This window comes from Oryctolagus cuniculus, chromosome 7 (genome assembly GCF_051225735.1).
Source record: "Oryctolagus cuniculus isolate XC-2025 breed Fujian yellow rabbit chromosome 7, ASM5122573v1, whole genome shotgun sequence".
NCBI classification, from domain to species: Eukaryota; Metazoa; Chordata; class Mammalia; order Lagomorpha; family Leporidae; genus Oryctolagus; species Oryctolagus cuniculus.
This window is the reverse complement of record NC_142873.1, coordinates 147,842,833-147,868,903: the sequence shown is the minus strand read 5'-3', so window position 1 is coordinate 147,868,903 and position 26,071 is coordinate 147,842,833. Positions and strand designations below refer to the sequence as shown.

Sequence of the window (26,071 nt, the reverse complement as noted above, 5' to 3'; positions counted from 1 at the left end):
CCCACTTTAACGCCTGCTCTCCGCTTCTGAGCTGTCGCAGGCACTTGGCAAACACGAGTGAGTGGTGTGCTGTGCTGGGAGGCTGGTCAGTGGGCTCCTGAGGGCGGCCTGACCTTGACCTTCTGGCAGACAACCTGCTCCAGCCAGATGGCAGGATGGAGCATGGCCTATGGCCCAAACAGCAGGTCAGCCAGTGTCTGCTAGGGGTGAAGCCACTTTTCAGTGCTGGGGAGGACACGGAGCTGAATCAGATGGCCATGCTGAGGGGACCACGGAGCCGCCGTTTGGAGTCTTCCCGTGTGGCTTTCAGCCTCCAATGCTTCATCTGCACAGTGGGGTGCAAACCAGCACCTCCTCTGTAACATCCGAGGACTCACGCAAGGATGGAAGTGGGGCAGGTGGCAGGGGTGTGGTGACAGGTCTCCAGGCTGCCACGTGTGGGGGTCGCCCCGGGAGAAGACGCAGAGGGCAACTGAGGAAGCCAACTCTGGACGGCAGCAGCCTGGGAGAGTCGGAGTTTAGATTTTATTCTGTATTTGGACCCACTGAAGTGTTAAAAAAAAAATAAAGGTAACATGACCAGAACAATGGTAGCAGAAAGGAAGAAGGGGAGAAGGGACAAATCTGAAAGGGGATTGGATGTTGATAATAAAAAAGTATGAGGCGGCCAGTGTTGTGGCACAGCGGGTTAAGCCTTTACTTGCAATGCTGCATACCACATCAGAGTGCCGGTTCAAGTCCCAGCTCCTCCACTTTTATTTATTTTTAAAGATTTATCTATTTATTTGAAAGTCAGAGTTACACAGAGAGAAAAGGAGAGGCAGAGAGAGAGACAGAGAGAAAGGTCTTCCATCCTCTGGTTCATTCCCTGGTAGAAGCCAGGAGCTTCTTCCGGGTCTCCCACGTGGGTGCAGGGGCCCAAGCATTTGGGGCCATCTTCCACTGCTTTCCCAGGCCATAGCAGAGAGCTGGATCAGAAATAGAGCAGCTGAGATGTGATCCAGCACCCATATGGGATGCTGGCACCACAGGCAGCAGCCTTCCCCTCTATTACACCACAGCGCCGGCCCCAGCTCCTCCACTTCTGATCCACCTTCTTGCTGTTGTGAGTGGGAAGGCAGCAGAAGACAGCCCAAGTACTTCAGTTCCTGTCACCATGTGCAAGACCAAGATGGAGTTCCTGGCTCCTGGCTTTGGCCTGGACCATGAGTGGCTGCTGTGAGCGTTGGAGGAATGAATCAGCAGATGAAGATCTCTGTCTCCCCATCTTGCTATTATCAATCCCTTTCAAACAAATAGGATGAGAAAAAGAAAGCGCTCAGACTGGAAACAAGCTATCCATTTTATCAATCATTGGATTTTTTTTTTTTAATGTCAAGTAGGTCTTTTTGAGCTATAAGTCTTGAGGCCCTGGGGTCGGCACTGTGGTATAGTGGGCTATGCATCCGCCGGCACCCCATATGTACACCAGTTTGTGTCCCGGCTGCTCTGCTTCCGATCCAGCTCTCTGCTATGGCCTGGGAAAGCAGAAAACGGCCCAAGTGCTTGGGCCCCTGCACCCACATGGGAGACCCGGAAGATGCTCCTGGCTCCTGGTTTCGGATTGGTGCAGCTCCGGCCATTGCGGCTGGGGATTGAACCAGCAGATGGAAGACTTTTCTGTCTCTCCCTCTCTATGTAACTCTCTCCAATATATAAATAAAATCTTAAGAAAAAAAAACAAAACACTAGTCATCTCAAAATTGCAATCACCATCAAATCTCAATCCAACCTAACAGGTCTTAAAAAAAAAAAAAAAGTTTTGAGCCCATGAACTACATCCTGCCCATTATTTGCCTAAATGTCTAAGCAAACCTTTTGAGTTCTTGGGAACACTTGACTATGAGTAGTACCAGGAAGCCCCTGCACTCAAAAATATCTCATCATGTCAACGAACTGAATCTTTTAAGATGCATTAACTTGGGTGGCCTGTGGTGTGTAGTGGGCTAAGCCTCTTCACGTGGGGCCAGCATCCCATATGGGCACTGCTTTGTGTGTTTTCTGCTCCTCTTTGGATCCAGGTCCCTGCTAACAGCCTGAGAAAGCAGTGGAAGATGCTCCTGCACCCACGTGGGAGACCCAAGAGAAGCTCCTGGCTCCTAGCTTCCAGTTGGCCCAACTCCCACCATTGAGGCCATCTGGGGAGTGAACCAGCAGTGGAAGACCCCTCTGCCTCTCAAATAAACAAAATACATTTTTTAAAAAATGCATTAATTTTTAAAAGGATTTTTAAAAAATTTATTTGAAAGGCATAATTAGAGAGAGAGGGAAGAGATAAAGAGATCTTCCATCCTCTGGTTCACTCCCTAAATGGCCCCAACAGCTGGGGCTGTGCCAGGTGGAAGCTAGGAGCTTCATCCAGGTCTTCCACACGGGTGCAGGGGCACTTGGACCATCTTCCACTGCCTTCCCACGTGTGCATTAGCAGGGAGCTGGATCCTAAGGACTGGCAGGGTCGCAGGCGGTGGCTTAACCCACATCGCCGCAGCGCTGGCCCAAGATGCACTGATTTTTTTCCCTCAAGAATATAAGAATGTAAGAGCCTCGGTTGGATTGGGAGGTAGGGCGTGGGAGTCACAAGTTCATATGAATTATGTGGTGCAAGGGTTTATGTACAAACTTTTGAGTCTCAACTAATAAGGTCAAATTTAAGCCATCTGCCCCAGAACCACTCATGTTCATTAGCGTTTCTCTCCCATTCCCATGGAGTCGCGCCGACGTGGTGCCCCCACCCCGCCCTGCACCTTGCTGTCATAATCAACCCAACCTCCGCCTCTTCCCCGCTTCCTTACTACAGGTGGGTGGGAGGCCTAAGGAAGCAGCAAACCGCGTGTGCACCTGCAGGGCGCTGTGCTTACAGGACGCGCGGCTCTGCCTAGCGGGGCAGTCCCAGCTACTTCCACCTGGCGGTGGACGCGACGGGGCCGCCAGAGCTGCCCGGACAGCAGAGCTACCCGGCAGGGGCGGCAGGGGCCCGGCCTCGGAAGGCAACTTTTAAAGAAAGTATTTTCCATCTATAGAACGTAGGCCGGGCGACTCGCTGAATGTAACGTCCTCCCCGTCCTAGTTCCGAAGGCCTGCCAGCAGGAGACGAATGAGCGCCGCCGGGCCGCCCCAGGACTCCGCGCCCGCACCGAGACCACACCAGGCTAGACTCTCGGCAGTTATTCCCGACATGCTCCTTTCCGGGATTTCAAACCCAGCAACCACCACGTCCCCACCCCTGCCCCAGCAACAGGCGGGGGCTTGCTCCTCATTGGCCGGAGCCCGAGCCGCCGTGTTCTGATTGGCCGCGGAGCCCCCCGCCCTGCGTCTGCGCTCGCTGTCGCCTCCATTTTGTCGGTAGAGGCAGGAGGCGGACGTCGGGTTGGAGACACCAGGCGGTCGGCAGCTAGCTGGTCGGTGCTTGCGGGTTGTTTGATCCGTGCCTCGTCTCTCCCTGGAAAGGGAGGGAGGCCTCTACGTCGAGAGGCAGCGGCCGCCGTAGTTCCGAGCGTGAAGTCGGTGAGTGGCGGCGGTGCCGCGGGCGCGGCCATGTTGGCGGCCGCGCTCCATTGTTGGGGGAGGAGGTGGGGAGGCCCGGGCGCGGCTCGAGGCGCAGCCGCTCGCAGCCTGGGGGTGTGGGAGGGCGAGTGCTGGGGTTCGGACCGGGACTGACTGTTCCTCGGGGCTGGTAAAACTGTCTGCAGGCCCCTCCCCGCCGGGAAAGGGCGAAAGGAGGCTCAGGAACTCCTTGGAACCCGAAGTGGAGACGAAACCGTGTTGAAGTACTGGTTGGAGAGCGGCGGTTTTGCCCGTTTCTGACGGACCACACTTGGGTGTTGGGCCGGGGCGGAGCCGACGGCGCAGGGCGGCCGTGCTGTCGCAACAATGCGAGTCCCGCGGAACTTGCGGCCGTGCGCTCCGCGGCGGTTGTGAGCCCGGTTCCTGGGAGGGCTGGAGAGGCTGCCGCTTTCCTGGGTGACGTGAACTGGTCGGGAGAGCGTCTGAAGGCTCTCCCCGGAGGCCGCTGTGGGGGCCTCCCAGTGGTGACGGGCTGAGGCCCCGCACGGCCGCCGCCTGCCTCGGCGTTTGCGCGTCGACCTTTGGCCGGGTACACGAGTGACAATGTCTCCTTTCCCAGCTAGGACTTCTCTCACGCTTGTGTGCTGAGGACACTCAGATGTTGGCCTCAGCTCCTAGGCTGAACTCGGCAGACCGGCCCATGAACACTTCTGTCCTGAGACAAAGGAGAGGATCGGCCAGAAAGCAACACCTAGGACCCTGGGCGTGGCAGCGAGGGAGAGGCCAGGCCGTGGGAACCCTGCACTCTGGGCAGCAGACTGAAAGGTACAGAAACTCCCATCTGACAGGGGGCTGTCTTAGGAGAGGCAGCAAGCCAGCCACGTACACTCGGAGCTGAGCAGTCTGAGTTAAGCAGCTGAACAGTGTTACCCAGATTTCTGTATCTACACGTTAGGGCCATAGAAGCTTAAACAGAATTTTTAATCTTTCTGACTGAAAATCTACTCAATGTTGCTTCCGTTCATTTGTAGGTGACAAAGAAGCTGAAGATGGGTGGTGGAGAGAGGTATAACATTCCAGCCCCTCAGTCTAGAAATAGTAAGAACCAGCAGCAGCTTAACAGAAGACCAAGGATCAGAATTCCCAGATGAAGATTGTTCATAAGAAAAAAGAAAGAGGACATGGTTACAACTCGTCAGCAGCCACATGGCAGGCCATGCAAAACGGAGGGAAGAACAAAAACTTCCCAAATAATCAAAACTGGAACGCGAACTTGTCAAGTCCTAGCTTACTTTTTAAGCCACAAGCCAATCAGAACTATGCTGGAGCCAAATTCAGTGAGCCGCCATCACCGAGTGTTCTTCCCAAACCACCTAGCCACTGGGTTCCTGTTTCCTTTAATCCTTCAGATAAAGAAATAATGACCTTTCAACTTAAAACCTTACTTAAAGTACAGGTATAAAACTGCTAAGTGCAAATGTTTAAATTGGCCTGAAACAAATTTGACTAGGGAGTTTGTGTAAAACTGATTAGTATAAGCATATATCTCATTTGTTTTGTGTGCACTGTGATATAATGGTAGTATCAGTGCAACTTAAGGTAACTAAATAATTGTACTTCCTACTAAGTGTCCTCAATTGAGTAACTTTGAGGTAAAACCATTAAAGTTTGGATTCTCATTCGTTTAGATTTAGGGGAGGGCAAAAGAAATAAGTTTTCTATTGTCTGTTGGGGGAAAGTAGTTACCATTATCATTCATGGATCAGTAGTGAGCTGCTTAAGGTCAGTGAATCAAATTAATCACCTAACACAAGGATCAAAAACTAGTTGAACCTTTGAAAGTTTACGTTCTAGAAACAAACTAGTAATGTCAACAACCCAATGCACTGCCAAAAGAAAATGAATTTTCCTTAATAAGTTACAGTTCAGTGCATTATGCAGTGGTGAATGGGAAGGGCACAAGTTTACCCATCAGCCTTCTTTAACTGCAGTTCAATAGGTGTCTGCCAATGAATGCATCCAAACCATTTTTTATAGGAACAGTATTTGATGGTCACTCAATAGCTTTCAAATACATATTTTGTATTATAGCACTGCTCAAGCTATTCTGTCAGTGATCTTAACATCCCTGCAAAGCTTGCTTAAAGTGGGGAACTGTATAATGTGAAACTTGTCTAGGGAAGAAAGAGCCATGTAAATACATGTAATCTTGTAGCATATGTAAAGTTTTCTTGGCTTTTATCTTACAAAGAGTATTTTGGTATGAACTTGCTGAATGTAAGACCATGGATTGTTTTTTATACTATGACCTAATTTTAAAGGTCTGAAATGTTTTTAGTTTGCCCCTGTGCTGAAGTGCCAGTGTATGTAATGACTGATTTGGATGTAAACTATATTTCAGAGGAAACCCTAGTGTATAATGAGTTTTATAATATAACTGAAAAAGCTTTAAGCTGCTAAAACACTTCCTATTTTTGAGAGATGTGAAATGCAGTACAGGAACACCCCCTCCCCCATCTCCAATCAAGCCCAAAGTTGAGCTGTTGTAGAGTTCCTCCAGTCTTAAAAGGTTCCTTTTGGTTTTCACAAATTCTTAGGTTCTATGATTCAAAAACACTTGAAATGTGTAGTACCAGTGGAGTTTTGTGTAATAAGTAATCCAGGGGACAACCTATTATATAAAAGCATTTCTTGCATATAATACCTAGGTACATTTTGAAAGGTAAATTCAAAATAAAACTTAGAAATTAAGCCAGATACACTGTGGATCAAGAGTTAATGCCCTATTTTTTCACCTAACTTCATGTTCATAAGAGTGATCAAGTTTTATTTCCTCAAATATGTCATAAATTAATGTCCAACTCAAATATTCGAATAGCCTAAAGACAAGTTTATATAGTACTTCATGTACATAATATGAATTTGAAGCATGAAATTAAAAAATAAACTTTTTCCTCCCCAGTGGCTTGTTTAATTGTTATGACTGCCGGATATTCTAAAGAATATACATTAATAGGACAGGGTTGCTGGCTTGAAAAGCAGCTATGAATTTGTTGACAGGTGAAGATGACAGGATTGACAAAGTACTTGGCAAACTTCACAAAGCTTTTGAGAGTCAAACCAAATTTAATTACCTTTTCTATCTATATTCTGAGAGCTTTGAGATTTCTCAAATTGTGAAGAGCCTCATGTTTTTCAGTGTGAACATATGTGAAAGTGTTAATCAAAGGGACTTTGGAAGAGAAGCATCACAACCACCAATCACAGGACAGCTTAAACCTCTTCAAGCATACTTTTGTAAATCGGGTGGGGAATATTTTTTCTGCCAGGGGCTACATAGAGTACAGTAGTCAGAATTATCAATTTAAGATTTGCCTGCTAATTTTAAGACGCTGAATTCTGACTCTGAAGTTGCCCTGGCAGGAGGTCCCCATTCCTGCTTTAAGTCTCCTAGTATGTCAGCAAGGCAAAGTTGTATTTTCTCATGGAAACTGGAGGTAAGTGAAAACTACATTTGGATCCTTGGGATTTTTGGTTGTTAAATCCTCTAATTCACTGCAACTTTTACTAAATTGGAACAGTTCTCAGCCTAAGTGTCAGAGTTCTCCATCTATATATTGAAAAATACTAATATAATTGACTTGCTTGGATCAACTTAAGCAAAATTGTACTTAAGTAAAAAGTACTCAGAGGGTGGGAGTGGGAAAGGCTCTTAATTATAAAAAGGATGGTGACCATATAAACATCTTAATTTAGATATTGGTAAAATGGTAAGTTGTTAGTCTACTTAAAGCATAGTGGCTGGATTTTCTGATTTAAGAGCTTAACTAGATACAGAGAGCCTTCTAGGTAGGCCTGATTTAAGTCAGCAATATACTATATGCCTTCTGTAAACTACTTCAACTTGTCAAGCCTTTTTCTATGGCAGCATGTAGTATTGATGGAATTCAGCTCCATCAGGTAACCTTAAAATAAACCCAAGTCCTTATTGGCAAAACAAACCAAAGGGTTTTTTGATTAAGTTATATAAACTGAACGGCATTCTCCTAAGCAATTACTTTGTAAAGCAGGAGGGAGACAATCCATCTTTTAAAACCTCTTGAGGAAAAAGTCTACCCGAGGAAATCACAAATATCTATGGTAGAACAAAAACTTAAAAAAAAAAAAAAACAAGATTTTTTTTTTTTGGCTCCTAGATCAGTTTATTATTTCACTCTCTAGAGCAAAGAAATATGATCTGAAAACTGGACACAAAGGCCTTTTCACTTCTTTACAAACTACTGTCAATTATGTTAGGAAATTTACACACCTCACCTTTTTATTAAAAAAAAAAAAAAACCACCCATCTTAAGCACAAGGGTTAGACAGCTGTTACAAATACAGAGAAACATAATAAAGGTAACCAACACTGTTAGAGGAAGTAGTAAAGGGGGGAAAAACCCAAGAGAATGAACCTATCCCAAAATGACTAACAGCATCCTGTAGATGTCCATGGTTGAAAACAAGCAGATTGCTTACTTCACAGCTCTCCTAGGAGTCCTAGAAGCAGTGGTGGTCCTGATAGAAAGCCATTAGACTACTGCTCAAGATACAGCTTCCCAATTAAAAATGTAATATTGGCACTTTGTAAACAGGAACATGGTCAAAATGCAACACAATGAAAACCTTGCAGAATTTGCGAAGTGGGGCTGGAATGAGTCTCTGACCCACGACAATCTGCCTCATCCAGAAAAATTACTGAAGGTGAGGAATGAAGCTATGCAAAAAAAGCCTATCCACATGATAGGCATTCCATAAATGCTAATTTCCATCTATAAAATGGGGAGAGTACCCATTTCCCAGGAGTGTGTTGGGGATTAAATAGGAGTATCTGAAAAGCATATGGCTTGATGTTAAGTGCTCAATAATAATGACAGCATTCCATAAATCGTAACCACCACAGGAGATACCCTAAAGCAAATTCAACAGCTGCCAAAACCATATGGGCCTTTTCTGATTTACCATGTTTAATTTTTTACACAGTTATCAAGTGTTATTACTGTATGACACGTTTTCCAGCAAAAGATTAACGAAAACACTCATAATTTGTACTCACCAATATTTTTTTGAACAAATTCTCAACTGAATATGCAACTTAATTCTCCTTCCCCTTGAAAGTTTTAACCTCAATTCAAAAGGAAATGGAGACGGAAGAGGGCAAAATATCTATGAACCATATAGGTATTAACTTTAGAAAATACACAGAATCTCTACCCATAATAACTATCACTACAATGCTATTATGTAAAGGCATAAAACAAGATACATTTCCTAATTAGATCTAGCCATTTTTGCTGTAAATTCTAGATTCCATTATACCAACTTTATTTTTTCCACAAAAATTAAGTTATAAAACATTTTCCCATTTGACTCAAAAAACAAAAACAAGGAACAGAGATGAACCAAGAGAAAAATGGATTCTAAACCTCAGCTCTACTTACTCTGTGATCCTGGGCAAGTTTAACAACTTTTTATAATTTTAATAAAATAGGGATTAAAAATACCTCCATTTTACACCTCCCTTTTATACCTCCCTTAAAGTTAATGTGTATTCTCCTGTATTTTCAAAATTCTTTTAAGTTAAATTCCATTTCCAAATTTTAAGATTAATAACTTCACATGCAAGTTTTAAATACATGGCAAAATATGACAAAACTCAAATGTGATGGAACCAATGTATAGCTAAACAAAAAGTTCATATCCTAATAAGGAACTAAGGAATCAAAAGCATTTTGTGATACTATAAAAGTTATTTATTCACTATACACAGAACATGTCCCCTATAAAATGTACATGTAAATCACTAAAAAGTATAATTTGGTGAACATTTTCTCATTACAGAACATACTAAATCAGTTGGGATAACAGCTCTCTGTCTGCCTCAAAATAATCTAATTATAGCACCCAGAATCTCCTTTATATCTAATGCAAAGTTAAATACTTATTTGTGGGATTATTTCCTAATGTATTTGACGAGGCAGAGTTAACAATTTAATATAACTCTAGTATATTACAGTAACGGCACAATAAATCAGTTTATTACAGATTGAAACATTTTTTCATTATTAATGGGGTGCAAACAAATACTGGATACTTTTTAAAAGGCAGATAAACCACAAAATTACTTATCTTTGATAGTATATCGGGTTTTATAATTACATTAAGATGTGAATGGTGTAATATAGTTACAAATAATACACCTCAAACAAAACAGTGAGGCCATATGTAATGATACACAAGATTGTGCTCAGTAGACATTTATTGAATATGGGAATTATCTATTTTTCTATCCAATTACTTAGTACAATATTTTGCCCACTGTTAAGGGCTCAATAAATATTCACTGAACATACTGATTAGGAAAGAGGTGAGAAGAGATGGGCCCCCTCAGCTGGATGTCAAGTATAATTGGAATCTACGTGGGAAAAAGTGGTTAAAGAAGTCAACTGTATGTGGTATTTAAGCAAATATACTCAGATGCCAACGAAGCAAATGATTAAGCAGAAAATACTGGCACCAGAATAAACAAAGGCAAAGTTTGCCAATAATGGCTAAAGAGGAATTTTAAGGAGAATCCAGAAAAAATTTATATTGGACCATACCTTTTCCCACCCAATTCAGTTTGAGACAGACCAATAGAGGCACTGTAAGAGACTATGGCTGTCTTCCTTGATATTCAGACATCCTAGTTTCAAATAATTTATTATGGACCTGTTACCCATGAATCAATATAAACCTATTCATATTTAGGGATTAGTTTCCACAAGTACAAAGTTGAACTTCCTTTTATTTGTCCTAAAATGCTTACTTTCAAACTTGAAGGGACTTCAATTATTCCATGTAGTTTTCGATAATTCTTTTATCTTTTCAGACCAGAGTCAAAATATTCGTACAGTATTCATACTGCAGCACCTTCCACCCACCCTTTGGTCGCTTGAACTGCCCTTCTTTGGTTCTTTTTCCGCTTTCAGATCTTTCTTGAAGTGTAGTAAGCAGAACTGTACTGGGTATTCCAGCTGCAGTTTGGTCTTAAATAAAAGAAGGATGTTTGTCAGTTTGGTTTTCTTTTATTCTTCTCTGTGGTATACAGGATTTTGTTAGTTGAACTGGATGTAGCAGCTTACTGGGCCAAATTTTCAAGAGAATAGTACAACAGCCCCCAGGTCTTTTCCCTGGGTTGTAACTTAACAGCTCATACTCTACATGTAGCACCTTTCCTTTCTCACTGAAGCATTATCTCTCATTTTTTCTTCTTGCTTACTTGGCTTAAAAACAAAAACAAAAACACACGCAGAGAAATCTTAGGCAAAAAGAGAGGTGAAGTTGTCAGCCCTCACTTGAATGGTGATATGACTACTCTAATATTGAGCCCAGTGCCAGACACCCAGTAGGTACTCAAATCTTGGACTCAACTATGCAACCCCAAATTAGCTTAAAACACCATAAAGATCCTTATCAAGTATGAGTAGACTATGAAATATTATGGCTCAACTACAATAGTCCTTTTGAAGCTGTTAGGTACATCACTTTAGGAACAACATCAAGGTTCTAAAGAAAATACACCGAATTTAAAAATAATCCAATGCAAAAAGCAGAAGCATCAGGCCTTCTACTTCTATACAGAGACCAAGAACAATTTCAATGGGCTATGTCCTCAATCTACTCTGAATAATTCACTGAAAGAAAAAAATACATAATAACCAGGCCTGGGCTTAAATCCTCCTGGCTCTGCCTTTTACTTTTTTCTTCGTGTTTCAGTTTCCTTATTTATCATACAGGGAAAATTAAAGTATCTTTCTCATAGGGTTTTGTGAAGAGAAAATTAGTCAAATAAAGCCTCTCAAAGAGTGTCTGGCACATCATAAATACTTGAAAAATTTTTAAGTTGTAACTGTCATTACAAAGTAGCTAGAATTCAAACGATAAAACACCTATGCTCCTTCCCCTAAGTTACTTAATACTAACTGCTCACCAACATCAATGAAAAGAAATTTAAATCATGCCATAAACATTCAGGTTTAATGCAGCTAGTTTAGGAAGGGGCAGAGAATTATTGATTCATCTAATAACAAAGTATAAACTTGTAACTAGCTGACTCAATTTCATCTGAATGTGTTATCTAACACTACCAAATAACTTGTAAGTTACTTAACCCAAGAGGGTTAATGAAAAATCATGAAACAACTTGACATTACATATGGAATTTTTAAGTATTATGTAAAAGAAGTAGCTTTCTGGCAAGTTCTATCATCTCCAAGGTAAGTTAGCTGTGCCCAGTGCAACATTGATTAAAAAATATTCCTACAGCTACAAAAGGCTATTTCCACTATTATTATTTTAGAATCATATTTAGTACTATAATAATTCCAGTTAATCATTATTTCCTTCATTTTGTTTTTATTATAGCATGTTTGCTTAATTTACAGCAAGCAGAAAATAAGCTGGGTCTTATTTTGATCCAAACATTGATGTTTTAAAGGTTGTACACAATATTTGTTAAAAAGAACATATAAAAATACCTTTTTAGAAGCTTCTATAAGAAAGAAAATACAAAGTTTAACCCCACAACTTTCCTCTTTTCTAGAACTGCAAACTACTGCTACAGTTTTAAATAGACTTTTTGTTGTTTAAACTATACATCCAGGAAAATCTAAAAAAATTAAAGAAACGTGCATATAAATGATTGCATAGCAGAACATGAACATTAACTGCAAACAGTAAAGAAATGAGAGTTAGAAATACTATCAAATGTACAAAGGTTCTAGAATCAATCCTTCACATTCCACAAACAGTATCTAAAAACCATCCCATTGTTCTTCACAGGCAAAGCCTAGATTTCTAAAACCAAAATTGGAAAAAATATTCCTCTAAAAGGAATCGTTTTCCCACAATATTACTTAGATCTGCAAGCAAGCAATCTGAGATTTTAAAAAGATGCTAGCTTTTTACTCTGAAATGAGATTGGACGTGTCAAGTCACTTTATTGCCTCAAAACGATCTTTCAGAGAAATACTAGAAATTATAAATGGTTAAGGGCATTACTTGCTCATTTTTAGTCAGCTACATTGATAATTAAAAACTGAGAGATGACTCTTGCTTAAAACTAATCCTTTTCCCAAATTATTTTAAATTTCATGGCACCACAGAATCACCTAGAATGGGGAGTGTTGTCTTTCAACTTGCCTCACATTAAATAAAACTGAGGTGTGAAGAGTAAGCCTCCCTCATAAAGAGGCAGGCATGTTTTGATACAAATGCACATGCCAAGTGCTATAAGCATCAAAATTCAGTTTTACACTATGCACACGCACACAAACAAAACTTACTTTGAAACAACTTACTTGCTTCTAACAGCAGTAAGAAAGCTAATCAACAATGCTTCATAAACTTCAGAGTTAACTACATAATATTCTTTTCCCCTTCAAATTATTTCTGCCATTATTGACCTGCTCAAATTCTAAGGTGGGTTCTTCTGATGTATGTATGTTCTACATCTTTATAAAGACCAGAAAAAAAGCAGTGAAGGCTCCATGTTTCAGCCAAAAACTCATTGCCCTGAAAATGCTACTTAACCCAGCTGGGGGCATTCCCCCAAATAGTGGGGTTAGCAAAAGAACTAGTCCAAACTGTGTCATAAATAAACTATTAACAAGGGCCTACACATCTCGACAAAACATAAAGGTCCACCCTGAACCTACTGTGTGAGCAGTCAGTGTTGTACTGTGGCTACTTAGCTTTTGTATCATTCTATCTTATTAGCAAGCTACAGCTCTAGGTTAACACTTCTACCAAATATGGATATGAAAGTTCATTTTTAATGAGACAATGTTGCAAATTAAGGTCAACCAACATCTTTTCACCAAATACTTCAAGCATAAAAAATGAGAATCTTTACAAAAATATACAGAGACACCACAAATTGGTAGCTGCCCATAACATTAAACAAACTGGACTCTTAAGAGTGGCTTCTCAACAGCATATCATTTTAATTATAACCATTGCCTGCTACAGGGAAAACTAACAAGTGTTTTTTAAGCATCATTGCAACATTGTATTCCTGATAATTTAAGTAAACCAAACTATGAGTAAATGAATGATACATGCCTAAAAATTATCATGGTTTATGCTATCAGTGGCCACTGGACTTAGGACTAGTCCAAGACCTTGATCTAGATTTTGACCTAGACCTAGACTGTGATCTTGACTGAGATTTGGATCTAGGTGGTTCTTTTTTCCTTGATTCCTTTTCATCTCTTGAGCCAGACTTATAATGTGTTTTGGAATCTGTTTTAGAGGTGCCTCTAGTTTTGGTGTGAGATGCAGACCTAGAACGTGATTTAGCCTTCATTTCTTTCTTGGGCTGGGACTTGGACCGTGATCTTGAATTGGATTTAGATCTTGAAAAAGATCGATTTCGGTGTTTGAATCTTTCAAAACAGAGGAGAGATACAATTAGAGTAAAAATTAGATTCTATATTAATCAAATTTGTTATTTTTAGAGCAAAAGTTCACTCTGAAATTGAAAAATGTATGAGTCTTTTTCAAAGCAAAGTTATTTACCTATCATTGTCGGAATGGCTTCTGCTACGGCGAGGTCTTCCAGTCGGTCTACTGCTAAAAAGCATATCAGAAAAAGCAAACAGTGACAAATGTCTATATATAGTCTTAAATTTCTAATTAAAACTGAACCATAAAACTTTTTAAATGATACATTAAAATATTTTTAGTCTGAATGAAGCATTCAAAGTATACAATTAAAGTAAAAACATTAAAATGCTAGCAAACATTTTTAACAGATCATTGTACATCACACTTACTTTCTAGGACTATAAGATCTTCTATAGTTGTAATCAAAAGACCGACTTCTTGATCTCCTTCTTTCATAACTTCGGCTTCTAGAACGCCTGTATCTGTCATAATCATCATAACGTGAAGAACTGTACACATTCCTCCCTTCCTTGGCTTTCATCTGATTTGGTGCTATGAAAGACAAAAAACAAGTATATGGAAATACTAAAAATTTAAGCCCTCAAATTACAGGAGAAAAATTTTTGTATCCCCTCCTCTGCATACCAAAGGAATCATATGTATTTTGGCAGCTGTTAGAGGTGCTTCTTATTTTCGTGTTGAGATGCTGAAAACGATTTAGCCTCAATTCTTTTTTGGGATGGGTTAAGGTTTACTATAAATATTCATCTTGGAACAGGTACTTTTAAGGAAGTCTATTAGCCTCTGGTGGCAAATCAAAGCCAGGAGCCAAGAGATTCTTCCATGTCTCCTGTGTGGGACAGAGCATTTAGGCCATCCTCCGCTGTTTTCCCAGCCACATTTGCAGCAGGGAGCAGAAGTGGAGCAGCTGGACTGGAACTGGCACCAGTGTGAGATGCCAGCATCACAGACGGTGGGTTTACCTGATACAGCACAACGCTGGCCCCAAGAAGTTAAGAGTTCAAAATTGAGATATTTTGAACCATATGCTGATTTGGAATTATCCTGCTATAGTGTCCATTTATTAGAAATATAATTGAGAATAATATTTACCAATGGCCTATGAACAAATGTGTAGGGTCAAAATGTATAGTTTTGACAAACCATAACAAAATAAAGTGGAAGAAGGTAACACCCATTGAATATCATATACACACCCACACCCTTGGCCAGTCTTCCTTATATTATCTCATTCAGTTCTATAAAGCAGAAACTTCGTGTACGTACATCTAAGTAACATAGTAAATACCCAGGAACTCATAACCCAACTCAACAACTAGAGGATTACCAATAACTTTCTTTTTATTTTTAAAAATTTATTTGAGAGGTAGAACTACACAGAGAGGGAAGGAGGGACAGAAAAAGGTCTTCCATCCAATGTCACTCCTCAAATGGCCAGAGCTGGGCTGATCTGAAGCCAGGAGCCAGGAAGCTTCTCTGAGTCTCCAATGCACGCGCAGGGACCCAAGCACTTGGGCCATCCTCCACTGCCTTCCCAGGCCACAGCAGAGAGCTGGACTGGAAGAGGAGCAGCTGGCATATAAATTGGCACCCATATGGGATGTGGTGCCGCAGGTAGAGGCTTAACCTACTATGCCACAGTGACGCCCCCCCACTACTTTCTAGAGCAGCCAACTTTAATTCCTATTTTTTTTTTTTTTTTTTTTTTTTTTTTTTTTGACAGGCAGAGTGGACAGTGAGAGAGAGAGAGACAGAGAGAAAGGTCTTCCTTTTGCCATTGGTTCACCTTCCAATGGCCGCTGCGGCCGGTGTGCTGTGGCCAGTGCACCGCGCTGATCCGATGGCAGGAGCCAGGTGCTTCTCCTGGTCTCCCATGAGGTGCGGGGCCCAAGCACTTGGGCCATCCTACCACTGCACTCCCGGGCCACAGCAGAGAGCTGGCCTGGAAGAGGGGCAACCGGGACAGAATCCGGCACCCCAACCGGGACTAGAACCCGATGTGCCAGCACCGTAGGCAGAGGATTAGCTTAGTGAACCGCGGTGCCGACCTAATCCCTATTTCTAATATCTTGCCTGAGGTAACACAATAACTAAGCTAGAATTCAAACCCAGTACTCCTGACTCAACAGTATACAGCTAACATCTGACATGTGCTTACATAATGATAAAAGCCAGGTGCTGTGGCACAGTGGGTTAATGCCCTAGTCTGAAGCGCTGGCATCTCACATGGGTGCCAGTTCAAGACCTGGTTGCTCCACTTCCAATCCAGCTCTCTGCTATGGCCTGGGAAAGCAGCAGATGGCCCAAGTCCTTGGGCCCTTGCACCCGCGTGGGAGACCCGGAAGAAGCTCCTGGCTTCGGATGGGCGCAGCTCTAGCCATTGCGGCCAATTGAGGAGTGAACCAACGGATGGAAGACCTCTCTCTCTCTGCCTCTCCTCTCTGTGTAACTGACTTTCAAATAAATAAATTAAAAAAACAAAAAACAAAACATGTGCTATGACAAAGTCTAGGTTTAATCCATTATGTTTCCCAGTCCATTTCCATAGCTATACACACCCACATTAACTATTCAATTATACTGTGAAAATCTTTATGAAGAAGGGAGATGACAAGAGATGCAGAACTTTCTATGTTGTATTCTCTATCTCCAGTTTTTTGTTTTTTGTTTTTTTTTTGACAGGCAGAGTTAGAGAGAGAGAAAGGTCTTCCTTCCGTTGGTTCACCCCCAAAATGGCTGCAGCGGATGGCGCGCTGCACCGATCCAAAGCCAGGAGCCAGGTGTTTCCTCCTGGTCTCCCATGTGGATGCAGGGCCCAAGGACTTGGGCCATCCTCCACTGCACTCCCGGGCCGCAGCAGAGAGCTGGACCCATCTCCAGTTATTATTAACTGGGGCCAGTGTTGTGGTGCAGAACCTTAAGCCACCTCCTATGATGCTGGCATCCTATATGAACAATTAGGTCAAAGTTCTGGCTGCCCCACTTCCATTCTAGCTCCCTGCTAATGCCTGAGAACGCAGCATAAAGCTCACCTTAGCACCTGGGCCTCACTTAGGAGACCTGGATGGAGTTCCAGGCTCCTGATTTCAACCTGCCCTAGGCCAGGCCATCTGGGGAGGGAACCAGTGGACGAAGATCTGTCTCTCTCTGCCTTTCAATAGTTAATCATTTTTCAAAAAAGCCAGTTCAGAGTACTGACTGAATGCTAATATATCACAGGCACTCTGATCTCCACATTGTATCTACACTTACCTTGGAACTTTATAATCCATATGAGAAGTGAACACCTATTCAAGATACCATATCTTCTCAAAAATTATTTTTGGAGTTTTGAACAAACTGCATCAATACTTACAAGAAATCTCAAAATGACGTCTAAAAGTAACAATATTACACCTGTTAGGTGTGAGGGTACTTACTCTTCCGATCTCCCTGTGCAAACTGTATTTCAATCTGACGTCCACAAATCCATTTTCTGTCCAGATTATGTAAAGCATCTTCAGCATCACGAACATCCTCAAATGTGCTAAATGTTAAGGGGCTTGGGAAGTTTTGCAGCTTTATAATGGAAGTTCAGTTGGTAAGCCTGAAACAACTCACAATCTCCCAATATTGTTCTAGAAATTCAACCAACCAGACCCCACTTAATAGTTGGTTGATTCAGCCATTATATTTCACAGTAGAAAAGCAGTTGTTATTTTCTAAGGAATACATTTTTGAAAACACATGTGAATACACACTGTGAAATTATTATCAACATAAGATCCGTTACAACTGAATCACCAAGATAACCTATAAAACTGTTTTTTCCTGAGTATTAAGAATTAACTTTTTACAAAACAAGATAAAAATTAAAAATGCCAGTCAATTCTATGTTGGAGGCTAAAAAAAGGATTTCTTAAAATAAAACCAAAATACTATTGTCCATATATTTGCTTCAAATAAAAAAAATGCCAATAGTTCTTGTGTAAGCAAGCAGAATATACCTTACCTTCCAAGAGATGAAAACACTGACTTCAAACTTATTTTGCTGTTTTTTTCTGAGGTGTCTACAATTTCATATAGCTGTCTTCCTTGCACTGCATATGGAAGACTGGGACACTAGCCATTGTGGGTATCAAGACAGAGTCAAGCAACATGACAATCACTACATCAAAAGCACATCAGATCCATGCACAGACTGGGAGGCATGCCATCAAGAGAAAGACCACTGTAAGGATTCCTAGCTTGGAAAGTCCTAACCATGCTCTTACATACATATGGTCACTTCAAAAAGTTTATGGAAAATGAAATTAAGTTAGCTTTGGTGCAAAACAACCGAAATCTAGGCATTTCCACCCATAATATGCATTCTCCATGAACTTTCTGAAGACCCCATGTACAGCTTCCTGCAGTTTGGTCTGGGACTGGTTTTTCCAATGTTAAGGATTTCAAAATAATATTTACCAGCTTTAAGCAGTAACTGGATACTCACTTTAGTTTGAGAAGCTAAGTGGTCTTGTGTCCCCATTGAAGTCAGTAATAACACAGTGAAAACTCTTGGCCTGACATACTCATTCCACCCAAACCCTTTCGCTAAAACCACCATTTTAACCCAAGCCAAGCACACGTTGAAGGCAAAGTTTGATAATAAAAGGTTCGGAAGGGAGCGTGGGTAAATTCGGGTATGGGTTTTCATTCTATCCTATATATAAATCACTGTTCTAGCTTGCCTGTGTTTATTTGAGAACACCAGAATGTAGATTTAGACGATTAAAAACCATTTCCTGGGCCGGCACCGCGGCTCAGTAGGCTAATCCTCCGCCTAGTGGCGCCGGCACACCAGGTTTTAGTCCCAGTTGGGGCGCCGGATTCTGTCCTGGTTGCCCCTCTTCCAGGCCAGCTCTCTGCTGTGGCCAGGGAGTGCAGTGGAGGATGGCCCAGGTGCTTGGGCCCTGCACCCCATGGGAGACCAGGAAAAGCACCTGGCTCCTGCCATCGGATCAGCGCGGTGCGCTGGCTGCAGCGTGCCGGCTGTGACGGCCATTGGAGGGTGAACCAACGGCAAAAGAAAGACCTTTCTCTCTGTCTCTCCCTCTCTCTCACTGTCCACTCTGCCTGTCAAAAAAACAAAAAACAAAAAAACAAAAACATTTCCTGAAGTGACAGACTCCCTTTGAAGACGGAAGCTAGCATTCCTTTATTCCATAGACTAAGTGGTCTGGACCACTCAACTTACCACTTTCTGTTCTGAAAGGAGTTAAGGACTGCAGATTTCTAGTTCTCTGCCCGAGGTTAAATGGAAGCAGGGGTTTTCTCAAGTCTTAAATAATTGGGCTTTCAAGTGAAAAGGCAAAGGCTGATGGGAAGATCAGAACCTTGAATACTGTAACTGAGCCTTCCTCCAAGGTTAATGCAGTTGGGTTATAAACTAATTAAAAGGTTAAGTTCCCTTAATGGGCATTGTACTACTTTATCTATTACCCCAAGAGACAGGATATAGTAATTTTAAGGAGTTACACCAAGAGCTGCACAGATTATTAACCAGAGCAGAGCATCCTCTGGGGGTACCCTCAAAACAGAAACCTGGGCTGGATGGCAAGGTTCTGCTTTACCTGTTAAGCTAGGGACAGGAAGAGAACGCTAAGTGGAACAATCAGGTAGAAGAGACAGCAGCAGGAAGGGCAGACAAATATCACTCTGATGCCACTCACAGGGAAATTTATACTTCATGGTCTTTCTAAAAATGAAACTGATAAGCCTGTTACTTCTTTTTAGTTATTTCAAGACCCCTGAAGACTTAGTGGGTATATATTTAAAAGCGATCACTCTTCTTTGGATTCCCTTTGTATGACTTCTCTACTTACAGATCACATAGTCACTGCTGCCAACCCTGGCTCCCAGGCCACCCCAAAACAGGTAAAATCAGGTCAGCATTGTAAGCCCAATGCACTACTACTTTTATTTACAAAGCCAGATATAGCCACTGTCCTCCGTAACAGAGCTTTGCAACCAATTCCCACTACTGTCCTTGATCACTGGCCCTGTAGGAGTAGCTTTTGGCCTTTTCCTTAAGTCTCCCTAGGACTCCAGTAACAAACACTTCAAGAGTCACTGAATTTAAGCATAGAATTTTTCTTAGCCTGAGGCTCACAGCCTGTATCTTTTGCTATAGGGAGCCGTTCTCACAGAAGAGAAGGTGACCTGAAACTCTCGAGCCAGGGATCAACTTCCCATAGATTCTGACTAGGCACCCCCGCCAGGATGAAGGCTTTCAGCAACCCATTCAGGGCTAACTGATCACATGTGCTGAAGCAGTGCATGGCCTACAGGCTTCACAGAGCTAATTCCAGAAGTTAGGCATTTGTGTGTGCTCACAGCAGCCACTTTAAATCTATCCATAGACAGTATGAGTATTTCTAATGGATCTGACTGCACAAGGCCACCAGAACTGTTTCCAGGTAGCTCCCAGTACATGCATCGGTCTCCCCTTTGAGCAGGGCTCTGTGGCTTGACCCTAGAACCACATGCTACTCCCACAATCCCTGCCTGCTACTCTGTGGTTACTGGCTGCCTGGTCCAAAATAGAAACGTGCTGAATTTAAGCTTAGCAACAGTACATTCTCTTACTCTTTAACTTGAGAAGTTAAGAGAGTGCATTTATACAAGACCACAATCACAACATCAAAGGCCCACACAAATCAAGTTACAGGTTTTGTCACTAGACCAAACCAGAATTTTGTAAATTAACTGCTTACAAAACATTAAAAAAAAAAAAAAAAAAAGGAAAATAGTTATTCTGTAGGATACATCAGGTATGACTCCTTTAATCTTGGCCATCATTGAACTTCATCTTGACCTTTAACTCTTTAAGTGCTTGTCAGAAGGACTTGTCATGAGATGCTTGGCCAAATATGACAGATGGCTTTATCTTTAACTTTGAAAAACAACCTTTTCCCCCTTTTGTAGATAAAGCGAGGCTTTGTCTCCCATTAGGCTTGTCCTTCTTCCAGCTTTTCTTTATTTTTTCTTTTCCCAAACTCATCCCTTCTCTTCAAGCCTGATCCTTAAGAGGTCTTTGGCTTGTCTACTTGCCTTAAGTGTTGAACTCTACTCTAAAGGTTCTTTCATGCTTTCTCTTTGGGGTCGCCATAACTGTACAGCTTTACATTGTCTGAGGTAACAACAGAGGACAGCAAATTAGGGGACAATATTAAAGAAGTTTACCTCGTTATACAATTTGTTTTTGATCAAGTGATTCAAATTAACAAACAAGAATAGCAACTTTAATTGCTAAGCACAAGAACATATTAACTTTTAATTTGACTTAAAGGTGGTAGCAACCAGAGTGTATTCAAATTTAAATCACATATAATCACTGATTTGAGTTTCAGCAGCATGAATGGGAATTTTTATAGTTTACTATTTTGGATTAACTTTAAGAAATAGTAAGAGCAACGTGAGTTGAAGTTAATTTTCAAAAATTTGACGACATTAAGACATTTATTAGAGGACAAAAATAAACTACTTTTTAGATGTTACCACTTACATAAACTTGAATTTCAAACGTCAACACCCCTCACTAATCAGCCTTCTGAAGAAAGGATATTGAACATAAGCAAATCCTCTTGGACGGCGAGTGTAGAAATCAAGCGGAACATACACATCAACTATAGGACCATAGCGACCAAACTCGCGCCGTAAATCTTCAGACCTAAAACATCATAAAAAGACCTCAATTTTTTTGTTCACGTCCTTAAGAGTTTCTTGGTAAGCAGCAGTTATGCGGCTGTAATAATTCTCAATCAATGGAAGGGATTGTGGATAATAAGAGTGTGATCGGGTAGGTCTTTCTCAGCTTTCCAAATCTCAACATTAAGAGCCAACTTTAACCCGCTATATCCCAGTGTGCTATATACAGAACACCTGTACAGCCTTAAATCGAGCAACAAATATACCACTTATGGTAACTTTAAACATGATGTCAAAATGGCCTGCAGAATTGAAAACGTGGGACTTAATAGGTCAAGAACATACAAAAATGTTCAGGCTATATAGCTTTTCAATGAAGAACAGCAATGGAAAATGAAGATGCAGTTTGTAACTAAATCACTATTTCGCACTAATCAAGAAAAAATATGAAGGTACTAAAAAAAGCTTGTGGAAAACGGTATTAAAACATGCTTATATTGATGCAAAAAATGTCGAAATCCATGCACCGTTTTCATAACACGCATTTCCACTAACTTTTCAGACTCCCCCCATACATGGATTTTGACTTTTTTTCACTAAACTTAGCTTTCGTTTTCATAAAAGGTACAGCAGCACATAATTGTATGTAAGCACCGCTGTTTTTCTTTTACAGTATCGATTCTATTACTCTGAAAAATACCAAGCTTATTTTTACCCTAAAAATTTCAGCGACAGGGTTTGCCAGGGTAGGCATTCCTCTGAAAAATTAGTCACAAATATATTATATAAAAACTCCCTTCAATAGCACAAAGGGGGAAATTTCCCCTAGACGTTAAAATAATTACTATTGCTTTCTTTCCTACTTTAGGATGGAAAGCAATAAATCAAAGTTGACGCAAAAAGCTCTCAACAACTTATTTTTTTGTCTGTAGACCGATCATCTGCGACAGACGAAGCCTCAGCTTGTGATAAGATCGCTTCCCCAAATCCTTAAAGGCAGCTCGAAGCAATTAAGGGACCTGGTTAAGAACAAAGCCTATTTAAGGCACGGTCCGGCTTAATCTAATTTAGCTACCAACCGCCTAATGGCAGAAGCTTCCTAAGTCCTCTTTCTGAAAGCGTGCCCAGATTTCCGGGGGACGGGAAGAACTTCGCCATTTAACTGGAAAAATGTCATCTCCCAAATTCAACATTCTTTTTACCCAAATATCGCCTCCGGACCAAGACCCACACACGTAACCCCAAAAGGATCAGCAAATGCTCCGCCACGTTCTTCCCTCTCAGTCCCGTTATCGCACTCGAATTTTTGCTTTAAACTAAAAAAAAAAAAAAAAAAAAAAAAAAAAAAAAAGGTGCCGGGGCCGAGGGGGCGCGCGCCACCAAAGAACGTGAACTTCCAGCCCCAGGGAGCGGACGCGCGGCGGCGGCGGGCGGGCCGCGCCAAGCCAGCGCCGAGGGTGGCAGGGGCGCCGCGCTGCCATGGAGAACGGGCCCGCGCTCCGCGCCGCCGGCAGGGGCGCCGCCCTCGCTCCCACGCGGCGGCGGGGGCCGGCGGCGCGGCCTAGTTCGGCGCCAAAGCGGGCCCCGAGCCCGCCATCTTCGCCCCTTCCCCTCCCCCGGCCAGCGCCGCGCCGCCGCTCGCTCCTCGCCGCGCAGGCCCGGGGTCCCGGTGCAGGACCTACCTGGTGTCGTCCGCCACGTTCCTGACGAACAGAGACGTGTTCGGGGGGCGCAGGTAGCGGGACATGGCGGCGGCGTGAGTCTCGGCCGAGGGCACTAACGGGCTCAACAAACCGTCCGCGGCCGAACCTCAGACAGACACACGCACACAGAGCCAGAGCGCTCCGCTACGGCAACGGCCTCTTCTCGCGAGACTTCCCTCCCGCCTCCTCCCCCTGCCACTCCTCCCAGCTCGGCGCTGCGCCGGGACCGGCAACGGTTCTTTCCCGCGAGATCGCCGGGCGTGCGCGCGCGCCTGCGCAGACGGAGGCCGAGCACGCGCCGCGGCTGGGGGGCGGTCATTGGCTGCTTGCGCCGCCCCTTCCCTTCCCCCTCTCGCCCGCTTTTTCTTTCTTTAGCGCTACGTTTTCCCGCCCTTTTCTGCCCTGCAGCTCCCCGCCGCCCCACAGAAAGCAGGAGGCGGACATTTTGGCCCCTACGCCAGACTTTTATAGAGTAATTAGCAAGCGGACGGAGTTCTTAGCATTATGATTCGGAAAGCCTGACCCAAAAATGTCCTGTGTGGGCCGTCTTACGCCCTGGCTTTTATTAGATCTCTGACAGCCTGAGAAGAACGTGGGTGCAGAAAGGAAGGCGGTGTTGGGCCCCGCAGCTTCGCCGGGCTGAAGGCCGTTCCCGTCGTGCGGATCCTTGGCTGTGGAGGGCTCCCTGGGCTCTGCTCCAGTTCTCCAGCTTTTCGGTCTCGGGACCCCTTCGCACTCAGAGACACTGGAAGGCCTCGCTCCCCCGGTTTTGTTTTTAAATTTCCTTTTAGTATGTGGGTGATAGCTACCAATATTTGCTGTTAGAACTTAAAATGGAGACAGCTGTGGCACAGTAGCACACCCCCCCCCTCTGCTCCGTCACATTATATCCTGTAGCCTCTGGAAAGCGACACTTTTTTTTTTATTAATATTGAAACTTTGGGGGGTAGTGTTTTTCTTTAAAGATTTATGTATTTGAAAAGTAGAACGGGGCTGGGGGTGGGGGGAGAGGTTTCCCGTGTGCTGGTTCACCCCCCAACAGCCAGGGCTAGGCCAGGAGCCAGGGACTCCGCCTGGGTCCCCCCACTTGGGGTGGTGGCTGCGGACTCCCAGGCGAGTGAGCAGGAAGCTGGGCTGGCCTTGGAGTAGCTGCGACTTGAACGTCAGCCTGGCGAGGACCGTCATGCCTGTCCGCAGTGGCACTCTTCTCTTTTGTGAGCGCATGGACATGGAAAAGACGAGCGTGTGGACCCGGGGGACCTGCTCTGTGTGATTCCATTTCAGGAGATGAGGGACTTCCTGTTAGACTGTGTGGCCTGGAGGAGGGCTTAGTTAAAGTGAACTGTTATTGCGTCAGTCGGTGTCCAAAGCAACTGAGTGAGTGGCATGGCTGGGGATGGTGTCTAGTGCTCTGTGGCCGAGCTGTTGTCTCCACACTGGTGTTGCCCAAGAAGCCTTGCACACTGGATTCATTCAGTGTTTGTTTTTTTATTTTGACAGGCAGAGTGGACAGTGAGAGAGAGACAGAGAGAAAGGTCTTCCTTTGCTGTTGGTTCACCCTCCAATGGCCGCCGTGGCTGGCGCGCTGCGGCCAGCGCACCGCGCTGATCCGATGGCAGGAGCCAGGTGCTTCTCCTGGTCTCCCATGGGGTGCAGGGCCCAAGCACTTAGGCCATCCTCCACTGCACTCCCTGGCCACAGCAGAGAGCTGGCCTGGAAGAGGGGCTACCAGGACAGAAACCGGCGCCCCAGCCGGGACTAGAACCCGGTGTGCCGGCGCCGCAAGGCGGAGGATTAGCCTAGTGAGCCGCGGCCCCAGCTCATTCAGTGTTTATTGATTGCCTATCGGTGCCAGGCCTCGTGCTGGATATTCAATGAGGAGCAGCATGGGGCTTATATTTGGAGAGGGGCTGACAATAGAAACAAGTAACTAAGTGCAGCCTTGGTATCTGGAAGAAGTGGTAGTGTAATAGAGGCGATTTTTGTTTGTAGTTTCAAAAACAGTGTTGTCTAGAAAGGCCTTGCTGAACAAGTGTGTTCCCTGCCCCCTCAGTTAAGTACTTTTTAGGGGCTTGAAAACAGACTCTTGCAAATTATCTTAATCAATGCCGAAAATGTAGAGAACTGTGGCTACTCAGTTTACTAGGTGAGTTTACTCCAGAGCCTGATGGATTATCAGTGCCCTATACATGTGGATGGAACTGCTGTGTCATTTGTGGGCCCTGTAGCACCCTGAAAATCCGTGTTCAAAATGTATTATGAATTTCAGCGGGGGGCTAGTAGCACTGTGGCTCTGAATTGCGCCACACTTTGCAAGCATCTGTGGTCCTCGCACCACTTTGGGTCTAGGTTGCTCCGCTGCCAATGCAGCTTCCCAGCCGATGCAGTTGGGAGTCAGCATATGATGGCCCAGGTGCTTGGGTCCCTGTCGCCCATGTAGGAGACTTGGATGGAGTTCCTGGCTTTTGGATTTGCCCTAGTACAACACGGCCTAAACCTTTGCAGCCATCTGGGGACTGAACCAGTGGATGGAAGACCTCTCTCTCTTCCTCTCCTTCGCTCTCTCTGCCTCCTTCCCTCTCCATTGCACTGCCTTTCAAATAAATAAATCTTAATAAACTGGTTCTCTCCCCAGATGCTTACAACAGCCAGGTCTAGGTCAGGCT

General features: G+C 43.4%; 2 protein-coding genes across 8 annotated transcripts; one reads left to right on the top strand and one right to left on the bottom strand.

Annotated features, from left to right (window-relative positions):
* Positions 1-3,377: 3,377 nt before the first annotated feature.
* PNRC2 (proline rich nuclear receptor coactivator 2) lies at positions 3,378-6,504 on the top strand. Its single transcript, NM_001205202.2, is given in 4 exon segments — positions 3,378-3,543; positions 4,163-4,368; positions 4,575-4,665; positions 4,668-6,504. Coding segments are annotated over 2 exon segments (411 nt in total). The 5' UTR covers positions 3,378-3,543; positions 4,163-4,368; positions 4,575-4,592; the 3' UTR covers positions 5,006-6,504.
* A 2,808-nt stretch (positions 6,505-9,312) lies between these two features.
* On the bottom strand, positions 9,313-23,671 carry SRSF10 (serine and arginine rich splicing factor 10). Of its 7 annotated transcripts, none has more exons than XM_008265683.5 (7): positions 23,385-23,671; positions 21,620-21,724; positions 17,451-17,554; positions 14,400-14,562; positions 14,143-14,196; positions 13,908-14,009; positions 9,313-10,610 (listed from the first exon to the last, which is right to left on the bottom strand). In XM_008265683.5, exons 1-7 carry the CDS (start codon positions 23,447-23,449, stop codon positions 10,550-10,552), a joined length of 654 nt encoding a protein of 217 aa, XP_008263905.2. In that variant the 5' UTR covers positions 23,450-23,671; the 3' UTR covers positions 9,313-10,549. The 7 variants fall into 7 exon arrangements, with proteins under 7 accessions (XP_008263905.2, XP_069935197.1, XP_008263906.2 ...); XM_070079096.2 differs by having other exon boundaries at positions 14,143-14,193; XM_008265684.5 differs by lacking the exon at positions 13,908-14,009.
* Between the last annotated feature and the right edge of the window lie 2,400 nt (positions 23,672-26,071).